Source organism: Carettochelys insculpta, chromosome 24 (genome assembly GCF_033958435.1).
Source record: "Carettochelys insculpta isolate YL-2023 chromosome 24, ASM3395843v1, whole genome shotgun sequence".
Taxonomy (NCBI): Eukaryota; Metazoa; Chordata; order Testudines; family Carettochelyidae; genus Carettochelys; species Carettochelys insculpta.
Genome location: NC_134160.1, coordinates 4,601,167 through 4,623,910, shown reverse-complemented (window position 1 = coordinate 4,623,910; position 22,744 = coordinate 4,601,167). Strand labels below are relative to the sequence as shown.

General features: G+C 44.0%; 1 protein-coding gene across 1 annotated transcript in view; it reads right to left on the bottom strand.

Moving 5' to 3' along the window:
* The window catches only part of CSMD2 (CUB and Sushi multiple domains 2), a 575,415-nt gene that overhangs the window by 287,043 nt on the left and 265,628 nt on the right, over positions 1-22,744 (bottom strand). The window contains exon 6 of the mRNA XM_074976068.1: positions 16,064-16,176. Coding sequence (XP_074832169.1) covers positions 16,064-16,176 — 113 coding nt within the window. The remainder of the gene's footprint in view (positions 1-16,063; positions 16,177-22,744) is intronic.

The following is a 22,744-nucleotide window of genomic DNA, read 5'->3' as shown; positions in this document are numbered from 1 at the left end:
TCCCCAGTTCCCAGAATTAACCATGACCTTAGCATGATTATTTATATAAACTTCTATAGCAAAAAGTTTTCTGTGGCCTTAATAGTTGTGCTGTTTAATTGGCTAATTAGGAAGCAAAATCAACAGCTGTTGTTCTAGATGACCCACAGCCACAATATAAACACCAATAGTTAACATTCATTGTGCCAGAAAATGGGTGTCAGTGGATCCAAAAGAATGCCACTGCAACACTGTAAGTTCTCTGGGGCCTTGTCCATACTACCATGGGCCATTGACCTAAGTTACACAGCTTCAGCTACATGACTAATGTAGCTGAAGTCGATGTTCTTAGGTCTTCTTACTGTAGTATCTTCAGAGCAGTAAGTTGACAGATGATACTCTCTCATCAGCTCTGCCTACGCTTCTCATTTGGTGGAATACCAGAGTCGATGGGAGAGTGTTGAGCGATTGATTTATCATACCTATACTAGACAAAATAAATCAATGCCCACTGGATCAATCACTGCTCTTCAGTCCAGCAGGCCACGAAGACATGCATGAACTAGGGGACACCAAATGAAATTGATGGGTAGTAGGTTCAAAACTAATAAAAGGAAATTTTTCTTCACACAGCGCACAGTCAACCTGTGGAACTCCTTGCCCGAGGAGGCTGTGAAGGCCAGGACTCTATTAGGGTTTAAAAAAGAGCTTGATAAATTTTTGCAGGTTAGGTCCATAAATGGCTATTAGCCAGGGGTAAAGTATGGTGCCCTAGCCTTCATAACAAGGGCAGGAGATGGATGGCAGGAGATAAATCACTTGATCATTGTCTTCTGTTCTCCTTCTCTGGGGCACCTGGCATTGGCCACCGTCGGCAGATGGGATGCTGGGCTTGATGGACCTTTGGTCTGACCCAGTATGGCCATTCTTATGTTCTTATGTTCTTAGTATAGCTGCTCAAAGTTGACATGTGAGAGGTCTCCTTTCAACGTAATTATTTCACCCCCAGTTATGTGAGCAGGAAACAACAACAAAATAGCACTGTCTGCACCAGTGTTCAGGGCAGTCTAACTACTGTTGTCCCAGGGACTTGCTTATTCACTGGGGCAGCACCGTATTTGGAGGCTACTAAAGTAGACTTTAGTGGGGCTTTTTTTTAAGCACACAACGAGTAATCTTGCCTCTGAAAGCAAAGAGCCCATAATCATTTTACATGATTCTTTCCATTATAGTTTTATTTTCATCTATCCAGCCAGTCTGTATTTCATTTCAAGTGGTTCTCTTTGTGTACTTTATTGTTTCGTGTTTTCATCTCTACATTAGCACATTTCTAAGACAACATTGTCAAGAAAATATATAAACAAAACTAACAAATTTTAATCAACTTTTATGTGTGTGTGTTAAATCTGGTAATAACGTGTGTGTAAAAACAAAAAGCAGTCAAGTAGCACTTTAAAGACTAGCAAAATAGTTTATTAGGTACCTGATAAACTATTTTGCTAGACTTTAAAGTGCTACTTGACTGCTTTTTGTTTTGATAGTGTATAGACTAGCACGGCTTCCTCTCTGTTACTATTCAACATCTGTGTGTAAGTATTTCTGATTGGGAAATGTCAATACCTTTTCATGAAGCTTACTCCAAATAATTCATTCTCTGGTCTACATGACTGTTAGCACTTTTTCCCACTTTGTCATGTGGCTACAACGTGATGAAGGTTTTTTTCCCCTTATATTTAAATAAAGTAGTCAAAATGTCAAGCTGAGGTCAAGTCCATAGGTATGTTAGACAGCTCTTGTCTTGCCCATAAGCATTAACGACTTTCACTGGGGGTGGAGGGATGGACAGTATCCTGATTTGAAAGGAAAATCTGAGCTAGACAAGTCTTGTTTAAATGTAAACCAGATACAGACTTGCTAAGGAATATGCCTGTCTCAGATTGTCTTAACTGGCAACACTCGTTTAGGGCCATATAGCATAATTTCCCCTGAATATAAGTAATCTGGTGTTTCCTGAATCTTTAGTTAACAGCAAATGCTAACTTTGGCTGCAAAAACTCCAGGGCTAAGTCTACACTAGCAAGTTCTTTCAGAGAATCTGGCCCTTTTGTCAAAAGAACATGCAGAGCACCTACACACAAACTGTACTCTTTTGATACAAAATTGAAAGAACATGGCTCTTCTTCCACAAACCCTCTTCTGCTCCCAGATCAGGAAGAGCGCTTTCTTTAAAAAAAAAAAACAAAACAAAACCAAAAACACTTGCGTAAATGCTCCACAGGTCCTTTTTTCAAAAGAGCAGTCCTCACAGTGCCAGATTGTTCAATCTCTTGCCCAGTCTTTCAAAAGAGCAGGGGCTTTGTGGACACTCTCTATTGAAAGAGCAGATCAATCTTTCAATCTGCTTTTTTGTTTGTGGATGCGCTCTTTCAAAAGAGGGTTGTTTTTGGAAGAGATCTTCCAGGAGAACTTCTTTTGACAGATCGCTGGAGCATAGACTTAGCCCAGCTGTTCTGGGAAGGCAACAAGCTATTTTTCAGCTCAGCCAGGATGTGTCTACAGAGCAAAGTTATTTCCAAATAACAGACACTATTCTGAAATAACTTTGGGAGTGTTTACATAATGCAACTGCTATTTCGAAATAGCAGATGGCTTAGTTTGAATTAAGCAAACCTCATTCTACTAGGAATAGCGCCTATTCCAAAATGGATATTTTGGAATAGGAGCTATTTGGAAATAAGCTATATAGCACTTCCAACGGCTCTAATCTGAAACAGGCTCTCTTGTGTCTGGATGTGCTATTTTGCTATGTGTTTTGAGTGTTGATATGTTATTTTGAAATAAATTATTTCGGAAAATCTCTTCCAGAATAGCTTATTTCAAAATAACACAGCTGTGTACACATAGCCCCAATGCATAACAATACAAAATTTCCTCAACTTTGGAAAAAGCACAGTGTCTCATTTAACATTTCATTTGTTCTTTGACCATGTGCTAAAATTTACAACATTAGAGAAATTTAGGAAGGGGAAAAAAAAACAGAAGAAAAAGGAAAAAGGGTGAGGTGGTTAGTAGGCGAGAGAAAAAAATGTTAGAAAGAAAAAAGGTGTCAGTTCTGCAAAGGAAAGAATGGGACAAATGAGAACTGGAAACACTGAATTACTGTGGTTTTCACAAACTGAAACTAAATGAAAATGTCCACCTAGCAACAGAACCTTACAGAAAAAGAGAACAAGAAGAAGTTCTGTGGCACCTTATAGACTAACGTGTTTTGGAGCATGACCTTTCATGGGCAAAGACCCGCTTCATTAGATGCATGAGACAAAGCGGGTTTTTGTCCACGAAAGCTCATGCTCCAAAATATCTGTTAGTCCGTAAGGTGCCACAGGACTGCTTGTTGTTCTCGAAGATACAGACTAACACGGCTACCTCTCTGATACTTTGCAGAAAAAGAGACAATCTGACACATTCCAGGCACTAGAGGGCAGTGGTACACAGACACATTGTTAAAGGCACAGGGCAAATTTAGTTCTGATGTACCAAAATGACGGAATCCCTTTGCATTTGGTTTGGGCTCCCCCCCCCACAAAACTTTATCATATAGAGCCAAATCAAAACAGTCTCACAGTCATCTCAGAGAGCCACAACTGTGAGGGATGGCAGAATCTCCATGGAAAAGGCACCGAACAAAGAGCATGTGTGAAACTTGCAAAGCATGCAGTGGATACTTTTATATGGTGTGGGAGCAAGCTTAGCAATGTGAAAGCATGCGTCACCTCCAACCGTCAGTAACCCAGCTATGAGGTCGCCCTTTACAGATCCAGATTTAACATTATTCCACAAAAATTGGAGGCAACTTCCACCTGTGTAAACCATTCACAACAGAGGTGCCGATTCAGCTAATCAGATGCTATTTATAGTGAGGGAATTGATCCCGTAATATCTCAAGATTCCTGAACAAGTTATTTTCTAGTGACAAGTAATTTCCGCCCTCCCTCCCTCCACCACCATATAAACCCTGCATTCAGTTTGTTCTCTTCTTTTTCATCTGATGAAGTGAGTTTTCCCACAAAAGCTTATGACCTAATAAATGCATTAGTCTCTAAGATGCCACAGGACTGCTTGCTATTTGTGAGGCCTCAACGAAGAGCCTCTGTCCTATGCATTACCACTGAGTCCTTTCCTACATTACTTCCTACGTTAATCTGCATCATCACAATAGAACGGGGGCTCTCAGCTCAAGAGCTGACGTTACAGCGTGGCCCTAAGGGGTCAAGCATGGTTAGCAGTGCTGTAATTTGACCAAAATGTTGAAATCGAGGCCCCATTCCACCTGTCCCTGCTGACTCTGTGTGCCAAAGTTAATGAACCCCCGAGACAACCCCATATTCTGGGGCAAAAGTCCTTCCCTGGCAATAAAAAGCTAGGTATGTCCAAATGTCTAAAGCACCATTTGAGCTATTACAGGATGCATAAGGGCTCCTGACTTTGCCATATCTAACCCACTGCTTTGCAAAATACTTTGGGACACCTTAAATATGAATGATGCATCTGAAATGCACACACACAACAATGAATCTTTGCCTGTCTTATGTTCACATTGAAAACATCTTTTTTTCCCTGTCCTATGGCTTTGAAAATAGGTTTCTAATCTTATAGGAGCATTGAATGCTTTCTGTCCACAACTCCCACACCTCACTGACAACAGTGGGGCAAATATCCTTTACAGCTGACTGTGTGGGCTATCGTCCACTGTGCAGGCTGGGCGATTGTCCATTTAACCAAAGCAACTTGTCAAAGTTCAGGGCCTTGTGGGTGTGAGAACAAAAACTGATAACAGAGTCTTTTGATGCAGTTTTGTTTAATTACAAGATGTGTAAAGTCCTGTTTCTCTGAATACAGTAGGACTCTAACAGCAGCAGACTGGGTCTTTGTTTGCTGGTCCAAGGCAGTTCCTGCTGATGCTTTGTATGGAAATGGACTTTTCTCTTAGGTGTATTTCACGGCCATGTGACCCATGCTTTCACCCATGGCTACTTAATTTGCTTTCTCTCTCTGCTTCTGTCTCTTTCAGCCCCGGTGCACAAACAAAAACAACGCCCTGGGAAACTACCTACCCACAAAGTCCTAATTACAGGGCAAGATTGCAAACCTCCTTTGTCTGAGGCAAGACTGTCAATCTGCATCTCACTGCTATTGAACTTGAGGGCTGGAAGTCTGAACAATCTAGATAAGGTTCTGCCCAACCCATCCAACGCTTTTCGAATGATTGCCAGTGTTTCTCAATGCCGCACATTACTGACATGCGGAAACAACTGCAGCTCTTGTTGGTTTCAAAGAAGGGATGCACATTTATAACAACAGAAATCAGGCAGTGGCAGGTGACCATGACCTGTTTCCTCTAATCTTTTCCATCCCTGTGCAGAATAAAATTTTTTGTGCGCCAAAGCAAGTGTGAATGTGCACCGCCAACAGAAACAAAACCTAGTTGTGGGCACTCCGCCAATCAGCTGGGCAGCAAATGCATCTCTCCTGAGCAGCCACAAAAGGGCACAGCTTACAGGAAACGCTGCTCCTGACCTCTGTATATCAGGTCCTTAGATGTTCCCAGATGGGCATTTAGTCACACTCCCAACTCAGGAATGCAATTAGTATATTCTTAAGCCCTACTGAAGCTAATGGAACTTCAACTACAAACCTAACTTCAAGAGCCTGCTTAGTGCTTTAGGGCCTTAAAAACAGAGTTGCCTCAAATGAATGCACACTTCCAAGAATTGAGGCCTAAATTATTCACCCAAGATCACAAAGTGGACAGAATCACAGTGAAGCCCGATGCCATGCTCTAACTAATAAGTCACAGTTCCTCTCCCATGATTTCAGTGCCCTATATTACACTAATTGCATTCTGCCTCTAGGAACAGTAACCGGAGAGAGTCCTACATGTTTTCCAATTAATCCTTTATTTTGTTCATTACATGGAGACAGAATTATGAAAGTTAAGCTTCACAGGAGACTTTGGCAATATTGTAAGCAGCTACCAGTAACAAAGACATCAATTTAAAAGAGGACAATTCAAGATCTGCATTTTTCTCTTTCTTAAAAAAAAGTTAATTACTAGCATAGCTGAAATCAAGAATAAATCCTCCTTCCTCAAAAACAGAAAATCAGACTGTAAAGGGATCTATGTTCTTCCAGGTTCATCTGTGGGATAGTACCTTAAAAGTATCATGTCAGAATAATTGGCCAAACAAAGCTTGCACTGTTTTCTGGTGGGTTTTGCTGTACATAAACAACTGACAGATCTGACAGAATATTCCATTCCTTGTCAAACTGAAGTGTGACATTACAAAGCGTTTGCAGCAAGCAGACAATCTGGTGTATTAAAAACTGTTTCATGTTGCTTGCTTTTAAATGAGGGTATCTCATGGGGAAAACTTTTCACAAAACAAAGTGAGTGCTTAAGCAGAAACCTGCTCCTTGTGTCCATACTAGTCCCATGGCTCCAGAAGCTACTGAAGAACTCCGTGCGTTGCGTCTGGAGCTAGGGACGTGATAGGTTTTGCAGCACTCTCTGGCTTGAAATGGTTTGCATTATACAGAGTTTACAGATCATTTCAATGGCTCTCAGCATCCCCAGTATAGATGTTGTTCTGGGGCCCTGGCTCTCTGTCTGATTGTTTCCTTCTTTCCCTTCTGTTGATTCTTCCAGTTGGGAAGTCCAAATCCAGCATTTGGTCTGTAACAACAGATTTGATTTGATAACTTCCTGAACCATTTTGTGGTCTTGCACAATCTACTTTGCATTTTAGGGCTGTTTCCCCTGTATTGTAAATTCATTTTCCTCCATCTCATATGAATTTACTTTTTAATCAAAAACAAAAACTAGCAAAATAGCCAACAATAAAACACCACAAAAAAGCACCACATCTCTTTTGGCTACAGGGGAGTTTGCTTTGCTTAGGGAAAACAAAAACTCCACCACCCTCGCTGAGAACTCAGTCATCCCAAACCAATGACTTGTAGGTACTGATAGAGTGTGATCTGTACACCGCAGTAGCTTGCAAAAAACCTTAAGAGCAACTTGTTGCCGGAATCCCGGAGAGCAGGGATGACTGACACCCTCTGTCCCATAGATGGCACGCCACTGACATGACCAGAGTTGCCAACACTCCCAACCAGATGCCATGTGCAGCAATGGTGTCTGGTCTGGGAGAGTTGCAACCCTAATGCCACCCGTTGACTATTGTCCTAAAAGAGCAGGGCTGCTGTACTGTGGCTGCAGTCTGCACCAATCACATGGCTGTAGCAGATCTACTGGTTTGGGCACTCACATGCAAACTTGGCAATTATGTAGGCTGAGTATGCAAACATGCCTTCCACCTGCATGTATTTCTGCCTTCAATTAACCAACCCGCAAGAGAGATGAATATGAATAAGCACCATCCTCAAACATTAATGGCTTTGAAATCCAAACTGAAATCTGAATGTAAATTTCCTGATTCTTGCAACAAACAGACAAATTAGCTGTCTCTCTTCCATAGGGTTGAGGATTCAAAAGCAGCATCCAAAGATTGTAGCTGTCACTTATAGCTAAGATGGGCGTGTGTATAGCTGTTTTTCGGAGCTGCTGAGCATCCAAAATCCCCATTCCAATCAACAAGGGTCCTGGTATTTCAGCACCTCGAAGTCACGTTGCACATTTGTAGTGTAACTCTGACTAAGAAGAAGTATTTTAATGGCTTATGGTTCAATTCCTGACCCTCCCACAAACCACAAGTATGACCACGGAAAAAATCACTTCCCTCCTTGTGCCTCAGTTTCCCTCCTTAATATAGGAAAAATTATCCTTCTTTTCTCCCACACTTTCTTTTCTCTAAGACTGCAAATTCTTTGGTGCAAAGAACGGCTGCCACGTGTATTTCTAGAACTCATAACAATGGAGCTCTGTTCTCCAAAGGGGCCTTGAACAGCAGCACGAAATGATCCGCTGCAGGATTTAACGGTTCCTATTGTTAGGGGCCTGTAGTTTAAATGTCCAAAGCTGGCCCTCCAAAGTGGATTTGACTGGTTGATGCAATGCATTCCATATCAGTTTTCAGACAATATTCCTTCTAATCTTTTCCAGACGTGAGGATTTTTTACCATTCATGTGCAGAATAATTTTGAATTATTGGGGGAATGGTACCACCGGTAGAATGTGAACCACCAGTAGAATGTGGGAATGTGAACCACTGGTAGAAATAAAAACCTAGCTGTGGGTACTTTACTAATCAGCTGGGAGGCATGTGAATCTCTTCTGAGCACCCACACAAGCCGCACAGGGAACCAGGAATACTGTTTGCAGGATAAATCAACTATGTGGGATTCAGACCGACAGGTCTGATGAAGAAAGAATACCCGAGACATTATTTTTAATGCTGGAAATACTTTCAGCACTTCTCCAAATAATTTATCCAACAATTATTGTTGAAGACCAGAGTTTGTCTGACCTTTAGAGCACATCAGTGGCATGATTGCGCTGAGAATAGACCCACATTTATTTCCTTACTGGGGAGAAATAAATATTAATATAGGAAACAATAATGTGCTAGTAACAATCATCTTAAAAAAAAACAGTTTGGGATCCTATCGTGCTGATAAGAGGGCTACAGCAGCCAGATCATTAGTTAGGTCCATTTAACTTGGTTTTAAACTCAGCAGCTTTCTCGTTAGCTCATTTTCAGCACTTACTGAGCAAAGGACAGAGAGTCAGAACTCCTGGGGTCCAACTAGTCAGCTACCACTGACCTCACACAAGTACTTATGGGCAGGCATTCTGAGCTGCAGGCACTTGGCACCTCTGAAAGTCAAACCACTGACCGCTCTTTGCCTCATTTTACTTTCTTGCTCGGGGTGTTGGAAGATATAATTAATTTTTGCAAAGCATCTGGGGAAACTTCATGTTGAAAGTGCAGGAGAAGAGCAAAGCCTGGTTATTACTACTGAAAGGAGCGAATTTCCTATGAATGTCGACATCAACAGAAAGACCACTAATTTATGTGCTGATTCGCTGGAACTTTGCTTTTTCCATTTGTAGTGAGCAAGATCTAAGAGTAGTGCTAAGGCCTGGATTATGAACATCAAAACAGCAGGAGGAGGAAAATATTCTGGTAGCTTTAAAAATAACATTTAAGACATTGGAGTGGGAAAGGGTTCTCTTGGATAATCTGCAATGCAGACGACAGTGGCAAATAGATTGCTTGGGAATTTTTTTTTTTTTTTTTTATAAATGAAACAGTTTTTCTGGAAGAAAGAAAAAAAACAGTCAGTTCCTCAAGCCACAAACTTTTCCCATAACGGGGTCAACTTTAGCAGGAAGGTTTCTCAGCTCCAGGATAGAATTTCTGCTGAGATGCTGAGAGAGAGACAGACACCTCCCCTAGAATAGAGGACAGACTTAAACCTGGCTTGCCCATGTCATGTGCGTCCTAGGTGAATACTATAATCATGGGACTATTGGGTGGCTGCATATGGGGATCACTTAAATAAATACCTATTCCCATTTGGGCTTTGTCTACACTGCCAAATGAATATGAGATTTTTAGAGAGAGAGATTATATAAATACAGCCACACCATCGGGAGAACCAAAGGTGGCAGCTTCCTAGGGGCCTGTCATGAAAGAATGCCTGTAAAGGGTTAAAACTAGAGAGAGTGGGTTCTCTGTTGGCAAATAGCTATGTAAGCCAACGGGCAGAGAGAGTGATCTTTTGAACTGAAGCAGTTACATACAGGGGTTTTTTTACTCTTTTTTTAATGGCCAGGGGAGAAAGACATAGATGTTTAATCCTGAGCAGGCTTAATGAATCCAGTAAATATTCAAGCCACAACACAAGCACACAGACATGTAAGTAGAAAGGAAATGTTTCGTTAGATGCAATTAGGTTATTTTTATTTTGGGTTTGGTGTGGGACTTCTTAAACTAGCTGCTGTATTCCCCCTTGTACGCTGTAACTTCTAAACTGAATCCCATGAAAGTAATTCTCTGTGCTTTAAACTTTTTCTCAATAGCTCTAACACCTAGCAACCGAGAATGCTTTATCCCTTTCTTGATGTACTCTCTCTTCTGTTTTGTTAATAAAATCACCTTTTTTTGCTAAAGCAATGGTTTGATGCCTGTGTGCTAGAGAAGGGTCTGTGTATATTCATGCCTAAGATCAAAAATTCAGTGATCAGATTGCAGCTTAATTTCTTCCTTTTTTGTTTTCAAGCTCTCTCCTAAGGGAGGGTTAAGAGCTTGGAGTTACCCTACAGCAAGACAGCCCAAGTGGGTCTTCCCGGGCTTTAAAGGGGGCTTTTCTCATTTGTGTAGTGGCAGCTACCTGCCAAGGTCAGCGAATCTGTGACTTCCGGAAGCTTTTAAGCAGAAGCCCTATAGAGGCAAGGTATTTTACGGTCTCTTGCAGGCCCCCACCTTCTGCACTCAGAGAGTCAGAGTGGGGATCAGCCTTGACAGGGCTGGTGTTTCAAAGGGGCTCGGAGCTGCTGGCCCCTTTGAAATGCCATAGCAGCATCATCTCACCACTCCATGCGGCTTCTGAGGGCTGGGGCCGGGAGGAGTGGGTCCCCACTGTGGTGTGAGAGGTGCTAAGGGCTGGCTGCCCTTGTCCCCACCCCTTCTGTGTTCCACCAGGGGCATGGAGGTGGCTTCCCAAACACCTTGCCCCTTGTTCTGTGGTGACTGTAGGCCCTGCTATAAAAATATATAGAGTAGGGTTGGGAAACCTCAGGACTGTGGGTCACACGGTTCATCAGGATTAGCCACCGGTGGGCCACCTGATGCTTTGTTTACTTGCGACTCTGAAGGTAGTGAGCCCTGCAGATTCCAGGAGCCCTGGTTGTCTCAACTCCTATTGGCCAAAAATGGCAAACCACAGCCAATGGGAGCTGCGAGTAGTGTTCCCTGTAAAGCTGAGTTCTTGGGCAGCTGCCCAGCAGATTCTGGTGCCACCCAGCTGATTAACAGAGCTCCCACAGCTGGAAGCATGTGTTTCTATAGGTGGTGCACATCCTTGGTGCACATAATAAAAATTATTCCACCCAAGGATGGAAAAAATCAGAGGGAACACTGGCTGTGAGCAGCTGTACCAGTGGACACACAGGAAAATAAAGCGTCAAGCAGCCTGCCAGTGGGTAAGTTTCCCTACCCCCAATAAAAAGAGAGAATTCAATCACAAACCATGACAGCAACCTGCTTTGCTCTCTGCTGGAGGAATCGGGATTCAAATTGGACGAGGTACTAACAACTTAATCTTCCAGAGGCCTAGTAGGGCCAGAAGACAAACACTGACCAAAGGGGTGCCAGCATGCACGTGAAAGGAGCTTGACAGCTTCTTTCCAGGGCCAGTCCTGGGGGGGTTATGACTACAGAAGCAGCACCTCTGAACTAAGCCAAAACTTCAGGGCCAGCTCTGGCCTTGTCTTCAAGTTCTGCAAACTAAGCATTGACCTGAGAGTGTGTAGGTTTAAAAAGCACAAAGGGACAAATTCTGAGCTTTCTGCTTTTATTTAACCATGCAGAGACTGATGCCAGGCCAAAGACAGAGGTAACTCCGAGCATGTAGCCCTAACCAGACTTAAGCAAGGAGCGCCTGCAGTACTATACCTGGCCTGGCAGGGACTGCTGCGGAGCAGCCCCACCTGCAACACAAACCTTCCAGAGGCATCAGAATGCATCTTCACAGGTCGTGTAGAGTTTGTGGCAAAACCCAACCTGAGAAATCCTGGACGTGTGTTCTGGGTTCCCAGGACCTGTTCACTTGGCTGTGATTTTGGTCACATACTCCATGCACTGATTTCTGTATGCACTGAAGCACCCATCGTGAAACCTCCAGCTTACACACCGAAGACAGAAAAGCCCACTTGCCAAGCCCCATCAATAGCAATGGTTCCTGCGCTGAAATCTAACACAGATGCACCTTTAGAGCACGCCATGCACAGCAGATGGGATGCGCTCCACCACCTCAATTGAGGTCTTGCCTCATTGCCATTTCATGAGAGTTTTTTTAAGTTAATCTTTTAAGCGCTTGACACACAACCGCAGAGCTCATTATATCCAACAAAATGGTTTCTGAGGAGCTCGCTAGATTAGAACCCCCTGACATTTATCTAATCAGAGGAAATTATAACATTAATCGTTACTTTTCTATTTAAGAGAAAAAGGCGTGATTCAGACAGGTGTTTTAATAGAAAGCAGCAATCATGACTGCAGAAGGAAACTGTCAGATCAAGACACATCAATGGTGTGCAATAGTCTATGTTAGAAACAAAAAACTATGGCAGAGCTTTTTGATTTAAAACTGTGATTATGCAGTGGGGTGGAGGAGGGACTGAAAAAATGATATATAAATCAAGGCACAGATAAAGGCCATTAAGAGGGATTTCTGGAGCCATACAAAGGGAAGGATTTTTTGTGTATCTGTTTCGTGGGACTGGGAGTCTAAGCATCTGGGTTCTACTGTCCATTTGTTGCCCAAAGAAACAAATCTTCACCCATGTTATCTTTACCCTTTTCTGTCTGTGTGTGAAATAAATTTTATGTGCACTGAAGTATATGGACTGTGCACCACAAGTAAAAACAAAAAGCCTAGCTGTGGGTGCCCTGCTCTTCAGCTGGGTGGCACTGGAATCTCTCCTGCGCAGCCACGTAAGCACACAGCTTACAGCGAAAGTTGACCTTAACCCCTCTGTGCCTCAGTTTCCCCTCTGTACAAAAGTAGGTAACACCAAAGAGGCATTGTGGGGTTTGACTCATTCACATCCCTTCAGAGTTCGGAAAACCTCAGACTGAGCTTTTAACAAAGGGTCTGATTCTGGAAGGTGCAAGCTTAAATCCATTCCTGTCCAATAAAATCCTTGAACGCTGTTAAGCATCTATTCAGGTCCAGTTCGCTTCGAGAGTTGACAGGCACCACAGGCCCAACGGCAGAAGAGGCGGAGCCTAGGGCAGTCAGCCCACAGCTCCACCCTTGTGCGCGACACTGGGGCCTCCTCCCCCCCCTCACAGCCACGTGGGGTGGCAGAGCAGCACGGCCGCAGCACTTCAACGGAGCCTGGAGCTCTTCATGGATGTGGATGCAGATATACATATTATATTTGCTGTGTCCATCTGTCTGTCCAGGCAAGGTTCTACCCTGTCAGCCCACCCGCACCCCTACCACCCCCCCGACCCCCGCATTGTGCTGGTGCCAGCCCCTCCCCCAGTCAGCACAGGGCCCGGCCTCCCAATGGATCCCCCCAACCCACCATACCCACACCCAGCACAGGGCTGGCCCAACCCCATGATGGAGCTCCCACATGGTACCAGCCCAAGCCCCTTTCCTGGCCAGCACGGGGCCTGGCCCAGCCCCCCCAATGGAGCCCCCACCCACAGTGTGCCAGCCCCAGCCCCTCCCACAGCCAACGCAGGGTCCAGCCCAGACTGCAGTGGAGCCCCTCTCTCGGCCAGTGCAGGGCCCAGCCCATACTCTTTGAATATGTTTTACAACAAGTTTCTGGCTAGAACTTCCTTCCAGCCTAACTCCTGCTGGTAAGCAGAGCTGCAAGAGGGCTTCTACTCTGCAGATCATTTTTGCAGAGGCAGCTACCAATTTTGCATCCAGGCTCTAGTCTCGAGCAGTGTAAAATGGTATATTCCTGAGATGCAAAGCTGGGGGTCGTTTCCTGGTGTCTGTGTCATTCACGGTGGCTGAGAGAGGCTGAGAGAGGCTTCATGCCTTTTAGCTGCGTGTGGGTCTCCGCCTGCTCATGGCTGGGTGATCACACCACCTGGAGGGGTTTTGCTGCTTGTCACTGGCATAGCTATATGAGACAGCCCTGGCTGAAGAGTGAAGGGGACACATCAGTAAACCCCATGAAGCCTGTCAGGAGCAGCTCCCTTTGGTTTAAGTCAAGATTTTTGGGTAACAGGTAACGTGCTGGAGACGATCACTGCCTCAGAGGCAAATGGCTAGAGCCATATCACCACCATACCATCACCTCCTCGCTCCTAATGTCAAGCAAGTCCTTGCCCATGGCAGGAGTGACACATCATTTGCTTAGCAGCAATGGGAAAGCTTCAGAAAGACTTAGGGTGGTGCAGTCTGGATACATCTCAGCAGGTCTCCTGATTTCTGTGGGCCCGGGCCTCAGAGACGTTTAACAATGAGAAATACCTCCCCTCATTTATTTATCTTATTGATTTTTATTGTGCACATTCCTGCATAGTAATAACCATAAAGCACCCTGCAACACAAAGCAATTAATTCTGTCCTATCACTGCAGCACCTTGCATGACCTTGTTATTCTGCTGCTAAAGTGCTCAGGTTTCTTCTATTTATCTTGGGTAATTATATGACTTCCCATTGCCATGGGATCAGAGCGCAGCCAATCTGTAATATACCCCCAACCAATACTCTGAGACAGGCCAGTGCTGTTATCCCCATTTTAATGATCAGAGAATTGAGGCACAGAAGGACTAAGTGATTTGCCAAAGGACACAAAGAAACTCTGTGACAAAGAAGGGACTTGGAGTTGGGTCTGAAATCCCAGGGTACAACCCTAACTACTGGATCCAAACTATTCCCACTCAGTTAACACCCTAGGAAGCCCAGGGTAAATTCAACCCCACATGCCCCTTACATCCCACTTACACCTTCAAAAATAAGGTGCAAGTGGGACACAAGTAGCAATGGGGCTTTGAGCTGTTCCTCTGAACAAGGCTTAACACCACAACCCCATTGAGGATTGTTCATATTAATTCCTGGCAGCGATGATTAAACAAAAAAACTCATCTCATTGGGCACCACCCTGTAAACAAAACAAAACACCCCTTCCTTTATGGCACCAGTGGACAGTGTTCTCACACCCCAGTGCTGAACTGTGGTCCACGTTGGTCTCTGAAACAGTTCCCAACTCTGGCTGTTTTGCCAGGTCTGAGACCTAGACCTTTAGCTCCAACCTCTGCTGCATGAACTGAATTGGCAGCAACAGCAGGCTGCTATCCTTTACACTGGGGCGGCCAACTCGTGGCTCTTGAGCAATGAGATGCGGCACCTGCTCAGAGCCGTGTGCCCAGACTGCTTACCACCATTCTGTGCATTCACCCCAATGCCTGGAGGAAGAAGCTCATGGCAGCAGTGGCTCTGGTGAGTCCCAGGCATTGCGTTAGAGCTGCGGGAGGGGTTGGAGGTCCCTAGCGCCGGGGCAGAGAAAGAAGTTTGAGCCACATATTATATATTTATTTTTATCTAGCTATCTGTCTAGACAGACAGACAGTAAATATATAATGTGTGGTTCTTCACACTTTATCCACAGCTATTTTGGCTCTTAGCCTCTAAATGGTTGGCTGCCCCTGCTTTATATGGACTGGCCATGAGAATGGAGACATCACACACGTGACATCTACAAATCTGCAAATCTCTCAGCCTCAAGAGGCTGATAGAGACAGTCCCACATGCTCAGCATTCTACTTAACAACAGCTGGACATCATGACATGAGGGTTCAAAAAACTCTTTTGCTTTGGCCGGATACATGACGTCCACCAGACCCTTCTGATGAAACTTCGGCATTTGGTACCTCTATTAGCTGTCAGAGAGCATTACCACCACCAGGCCCTCAATACAACGGCCTTAATTCTGATCTCCTTTATGCAAATTTCATACCGGGGTAATTCTACTGACTTTTGATTTAACCAGCATGAGATCTAAATCGGGATCAGTCAAAATAAATCTGGGCTTTCACATTTGGGCTGAGTCAAGCAGAAAGAAATAGTTGGGCTCATTACTGAAAGACTCTCTTAGGTGGACACTCATCAAGTCAAATTAGGCACCCAAGTGCATATTTCTTCCCCTGTTTAAAAATGTTATTTTAAACATATACAGGCTTATTTTCCAGGGAGAGACAGCCCTCAGGCTCCCAATAAGCTGCCAGCATGGCCCTCTCCATTGAAAGACTTGGAGGAGGCAGGAACCAACACACATAGTCTCTTGTGCAGTTTCTCCCCCTAGAGCTGAAAGGAATGAAATTAAAAACTATTGGTTAATGATCCAAAATGGTCAATAAGCAGTTACCTTGATACTGGGCACTGAATCCCTTCTGCCTGTGGTTGCCATCCGACGTAAAGTGAAGTCGCAGCCAGTTTTTACTGCTGATTACTGGGGCTGGCAGACTCATTCCAGTAAACCTGTAAGAAAAATCAACCAGTGACAGTCAAATACACGTGGCTTTAAACTGCCTTCTGGGAACTTAACTAGAAATCTGCCCTCCAGACATCCCAGGATCTGTTCCATTCTTGTGGCATCTTGCCCCATGCTGAAGAAAATGGAATGCAAACACACAGTGCATGGTACGACCACTACCACTTTCCACTTCAAGGACCCACACTGTTCTCCAAATCGCTCAGCATGCATTCCAGAAGAGGAAGTCAGAGGAAAAGCCTCCCCTTCTCACCAAACAGCTCTGAAGCCACAGTAGTGGAGCAAGCTAGAAAGCTTGCAGAGGCATTTGTACTTTGGGAATGAGCTAGGAGATATGCAGGTCCCCATTCCAAACCTTGATCTAGAGCAGGGGTCAGCAGCCTTTCCCATGTGGAGTGCTGAAATTTGACCTTTTGACCTGTACATACGGTCTAAGGGCCAGTGATACTTTTTCAAGTCACTAATAGTCCTACTTACAACAGCTTCATTAATGAATACATTGATGCAGAGCTTAAGGTGGCAGTTGGCAGCGTTAGCTGGTCTTTTGCTGCTCAAAGCCATGCTGCCTGTGGATTAAGCCCCTGGCTGCATGGGGGAGGAGGGAGAGGGCTGAGCTCCCACCTTGTGTGCAGATGAAAATTAGCTCGCGTGCCACCCTTGACACCTGTGCTGGGGGTTGCTGACCCCTGATCTAAAGTCATCCACTGGATGAGTGACCACTGGCTCTGCTTTCTTGACTTGGCCATTTCCTCTAAACTCAGGGATGCAGTGTGAAACAAAACCATTCAGGACTGCTTTTTTAATCTCACTGTAAGATAAAAATAAAATGAAAAGAAGTCCTTCTTTCCTGTACAAGGTCTGAAGGACTTTTTTCCTCTCTCCATTAGAAGGTTTATGTTCATAACAGGGTATGTTTCCATCTTTCTTTATTTTAGGATAAGGAATGCAGGGGACCGAGAACCAAGGACCTGTGCAGAGGGCAGCTGACATTGTGGTGTGGCTCCAGTCCTCCCACATTTGCAGGTGGCAGCATTCACAAAAGTTCAAGGATCCTTAACAAGGGATTCTATCTTCCTGCCCCCAGAACTAAGGAGCCTGGCTGGTTTTCTTATCCGTGGATGTCTGGTGGTGTGGGAGGGGTGGAGACAGTCACTCAGCTAACAAACCTCAATGAGAGTTACTTCTAGGGCAAGTATCAGAGAGGTAGACGTGTTAGTCTGTAGCTTCGAGAACAACAAGAAGTCTTGTGGCACCTTATAGACTAACAGATATTTTGGAGCATAAGCTTTCCTGGGCAAAGACCTGCTTCATCAGATGCATCTGATGAAGCGGGTCTTCGCCCAAGAAATCTTATGCTCCAAAATATTTGTTAGTCTATAAGGTGCCACAAGACTTCTTGCACTTCTAGGGCAGATGAGGACAGTTTGACTCTCACATCATTTAGTTCCTTGGTGCAGGCTGCTAACAAGAGGATTGTCTTAATGAGCCATGCCCAACAGCTTACTTCACTAAGGCCACCAAACAGCTTGGAAGTAGTGATAATGTGTGCTCTCCACCAACCTGCAGAAGAACGATACCCTCAAACTCCAGATGAAAAGCTTCATGTCCCATTAACGACTGATGGATCCACCTCCTCCCCCAACTCTTTATTTAATGTTAAATCGATAGCTTAAATACATTGCTGTGGGGGGGACCCTCTCGGCTAAGTTGTCATGTGCTATGTCTTAGACTGGAACTAACGTTGACAAAAGTCATATGCACAAAGGCGCCCTTGAAAACTGCAGTTGGTAAGTCCTATTAACAGCCTTTACTTCAGCAGTACAAACAACATTGCTACGATAACAGCTATTACAGAATCCAATTACTTTTAACCAAAGCCCATTTAGAATATTTTATTATCCGACTCTGTCACTTATTTAAAAAAATATCAGCATCGAACACCAGCTCTATTCTGGACAAAGGGAAAAGAATCTAAGTAAATCGATTCCATTCTTAGAGAGGCTTTAGATTTTATAACCAGCCCTTCCAATGACAGACCAAATAGCTACAGCAACATAAGAAATGCTACATCAAAGTAACATCCCGTGATAACGTGCATCTTTCCTTCTGGCAAACAGTAGGCTGTTGGGATGACATTAGTAAATGTACTGCATAGTGACAGTGAATTCAATGCAGCCCTGTTCTGTGTGCTAATGAAGCAGCCTAGACCAGTCTACTGCATAGTTAACACTTCTCTGCTGCCTATTGTACTTAAATCAAGTCTGACCTTCAATCTATAGCCTCACCAGTGGCACTATGCCAGGCAAATGTGAAACACAATTTAAAATGTTTCTCTTGTGCTAATTCTTAGGATTGTTCCTGGTCATTTATCTGCTGTTTATTTAGATTTGATTTTCGCAGAGGCATGGGATGTTATAGAAATCAGTCCCACTTGGGATTTTTCCACACTTGGGTAACTCAGAGAGAGATGAACCAATCTCATTTACAACTTTGCTAAATAAATAAGTATAAACAATCACCGCTGGGCTGAGATCAAAGACAAGCTACTTATTACCGATTTACAATGGCAGCACAATTAAACTTAATCCTTGCCTTAATGCAGAGGCTATAATGTTACTTATGTATTCTAAATCAATGGTCAGACCATAGTCGTACCAAGCATATTTACGTGTGCAGAGCCAAATTTTGCTTTGACAACACTGTAGTTCACTAATAGCCCCATCGCCTTCAACAACAGTAGATTAGAAAGGAATGTATCCATTTAATATGAGGGACTTTGGCCTGTTAATTTTGGTAGATTCGTTACTTGGATGAGTTCATCCAATAGCCTGAATTAGCCAAGTATTTACATTTGCTTAACTCTTGGGTATGAGCAGATCCCCACTGACTTTCAGCTGACCCTGTGTGTGGAGAGTTGACATGCATCTGACACAGTGGGTCTTTGCCCACGAAAGCTTATGCTCTGATAAATCTGTTAGTCTATCAGGTGCCACAGGACTTCTCGTTGTTATTGAAGAGGTGCAGACTTGGCTAAGTGAGCAGAGCTAACAAGAGTACCAAAGCAGCATATCTCTCACGGCACCATTCAGTGTGAGTTAGTGTTGCACAACTGGGGTATAGTATTGCTTGTTTGTGGGTGTTCACATGCATGCAAGTGTACATATAAAGATGTGCAGTTAGTGAAGTGTGTATGCCACAAAGCCACTGGGGCTCATACTCCTCCTCTTCTCCCCACCCCTACTTTTTTTTTTATGCACTTTATTAAGCTGTGCTGAGGAAGAGGTGGTAGTGTTATGTCTGGATTCTCCACATTAGCAGAAGAGTTCTTCCTATGTTGTCTCTCTTCCTTAAACCAAATGCTCAACCTTGCTAGCGTATACGACCAAATTAACTTCCTAATTTGTGAGGAGCACTTCCAAACCCACCAGCATGCCACTTTTCTCAACACCCATAAGGAAAAGTTAAGCGATTAAACTGAGTTTTTTGAATGCATTCCACTTACATTGGGATTCACTAATGGAAAGCGGCTCAAGAACATGATCATCTTCTAATTATTTAAACTGCCTCAAAATATAACTTGAGATTATACATGTGAATATTTGATCTATAAATGCTGCTATTAATTGTAACTTTCCAAGGTGTTACCACTTCCATGGCATGAAGTGATTTTGTACAAACTCTGGGCCTGAACGAACATGTAAACGGGCAGGAATCTTTCCACTGCCTTCCCAGGGTTTGGATCAAGATTTTCTTATCTTTGGATCACCAAAGCGATTTTTGTTCTAACCAGGCAAAGGCCCAATCCACAGTACAACCTGAATTTCTCTAATCAGGAACTCACTCATCCAACATCATCTGTAATCTGGTGTGATTTTAGTTAGCCAGACAACCCCTTACCATGGTTGTGGCCAAGTTTTCCGTGGTCCCATAAGGGTTGTTTATCACCTCCAGTCCTGGCTCTCAGTGTTCTGTGCTCTTGTTATTTAGCTGTAATTTACCCCTAAATGTCTTCTAGGAGCCCAGTAAGCACTGGAAGTGTTGGCAATGTGCTAGACAATATGGGCCTCCCATGGTCTAGCAAATTCTCTTGTCTGGCACCCTCGGGACCTGACTGGTGCCAGACGAGAGAGGTTTAACCTGTATTAATTTTTCATAATCCCGGATTCATAATTCTGATCTGGTTCATTGCAATGATGGTTGCTGCTAGCAGTGAATGTGAATCAAGATCAGAACTGCCGCTAAACTTGGAGATGTACAGACCTGAGGTTAAGATTTCGGGTACAAGAATGCTGTCTCTAGCTCACAAACAGAAGCTGGCCTCTCTAATATCCTAGGACCAACACGGCTGCAACTGCCCAGCCCTTACACTAACCACTGCTGCCATGGGTGGCTGATAACACTCTGGCAAAAGGGGGTGTGAAACACCGCTTTTTTTTTCCCCCATCAAAGTGTGTAACAACTTTTATTATGTGCCTCACCAGAAGAAACCCATGCTGCCCACTGTGGGTAGCCTGTAGGCACTCTGCTAATCAGCTGTGCAGCACCTGAATCTCTCCTGGGTGGCTGCCCAAGCACTCAGCTTACAGAGAACAATGGTGTCAAATTTCAAGCAAACCCATGGAACAGCAGCAACTGGACAAACAGCATTAACAAGGAAGTAGGGGGAAGAATACTCTCTAAAACAAATGACTGATGTAGCCATGTATTTAATGGGAAACATGTTCCTGGCCAGCAGTCAATAACTCATTGTTCTCCATCAGGATGGGATCTCTCAGACTCAAAATTATCACCAGGAAGTGTTAACGGTTAATTGATAATGGAATAATTAATTACAATTAAATACGTATTGAAGGGAAGCGGCCCTGAATGCAGATGCCATGGGTTACAGATCCAAAATCTCAGAGGCAAAGGGCCAGATACTCAAGTGGTGGGAAGCAACACAGTTCCAATAGCATTCACTGGAGATGTGCTGCTTTACACCAACGAGAGGCTCTGCACCCAAAACATGTTTCAATAACTACATTGTTTAGCACTTGTACTGAAGCAGAACCTCAAGCCCCAGTTAGGGTAGTAGGCCATCTAGCAATTCCCTCCCCAAAGCTGAGTGAGTGGAGTTACACTGAACTGTGCAGAAGGAAGCCAGTTCTGTTTGTGGTGGATATAACCTGGGAGCAGGAACGTGTCTAGACTGGCATGAGGGGCGTTTAAAGCTGTGGCAGAAATTCTGCAGTAGAAGTGGATTTGAAGGACTGTACTGTGATTAGATTTCGACTTTCATTTCTTAACTTTTCAGCCTTGTGTTGGGTGGATAAACTATACAGCAACCCTGTCTGACACACAATGCGGGATTACTGTCTACTAATAAACTGGAATGCAGATTCTAGCGGCTTAAACACAGAAAGCTATCCATACAATAAATGATGACTTTTCTCCTTCCTGCAGGCGAAATACATTTCTACAATAAGATGCACAATGAATTTCCAACGCGTGCCATTAGCCCAATAAATCACTGCATTTCTAACAGCTTGTGAGTCACTGGAATAAATCAGAGTCTATTCTGAATCCTTGCTACTGTACCTTTCTGGATCGTGTCTGAAAAAGACGACTTTTTAACCGTTCCCAAATTTTTCTGCCATCATCAGAAGAGATGAATCACCCGATAAAATATTCTGCTTTCTGAATATGGTGACATGTTAACTGACAGTTCTAAAGGTTTGGACGACTAGCTGGGCACATACAAAAAAAAAAAAAGATTACTCATGCATGGTGGTTCAATATTCCTTCTAAATTAAACCTCCTTTTCAATGCAGGGAGCAGTCAGGCCAAGGAGTGGATGAGATGATGATGTTCCACCCACAAATTGCTGAGGCTTAAGAGACAGGATCGTTTTTCAAGATGTGGAGACTGAAGGAGCAAGTGGGCAGGGCAGGTGCAGAGGGCAAGTCCTGTGGCAGTTTTGCATGGAGCAGAAGGGGATTTTCACACAGGCTATTTGGTGCCTTTCATGGTCAATGATTCTGGGTGGGAGGGGAAAACAAACAAGCAAACAAAAACAAGTCAGCTTGATCTTGTCTGCTCTCCGAAAAGGCTGTTTCACTCCCGTGCTGTGAGAGGCCACGTTCTCAGACATTGCAATTTATGTCATGCCTAAGAACACAAGTGCCTAAGACAGGAAATGTACCACTAAGTGCTCTACATGCAAAGCTACCTGCCAGCATATGTACCAGAGCCAGCCCAGTCTGTCAGCTGCTGAGCACCCTAACCTCCCGGTCACAACAAAGGACACTCGAAATCTGATTCTGTTTTCAGTCCCAATGGGCTGAATAAGGTGTCACATCTTTGGGTTGCTCTTGTGGTTAATGGCACTAGCCTTTGATACTGGGTTCTGTTCCACTCCCTATGAAACCTTCAGCAAGTCATTTAATCTTTATGTCTCAGTTTCCCATCTGCAAAGTGGAATAATCGTATCTCCTTTACTGTTCAATGTCTTGTCTATTCCGAGGGACAGGATCTGACTCATATTATATGCATAGAGCACCTAGCAAAAGCAGTTGC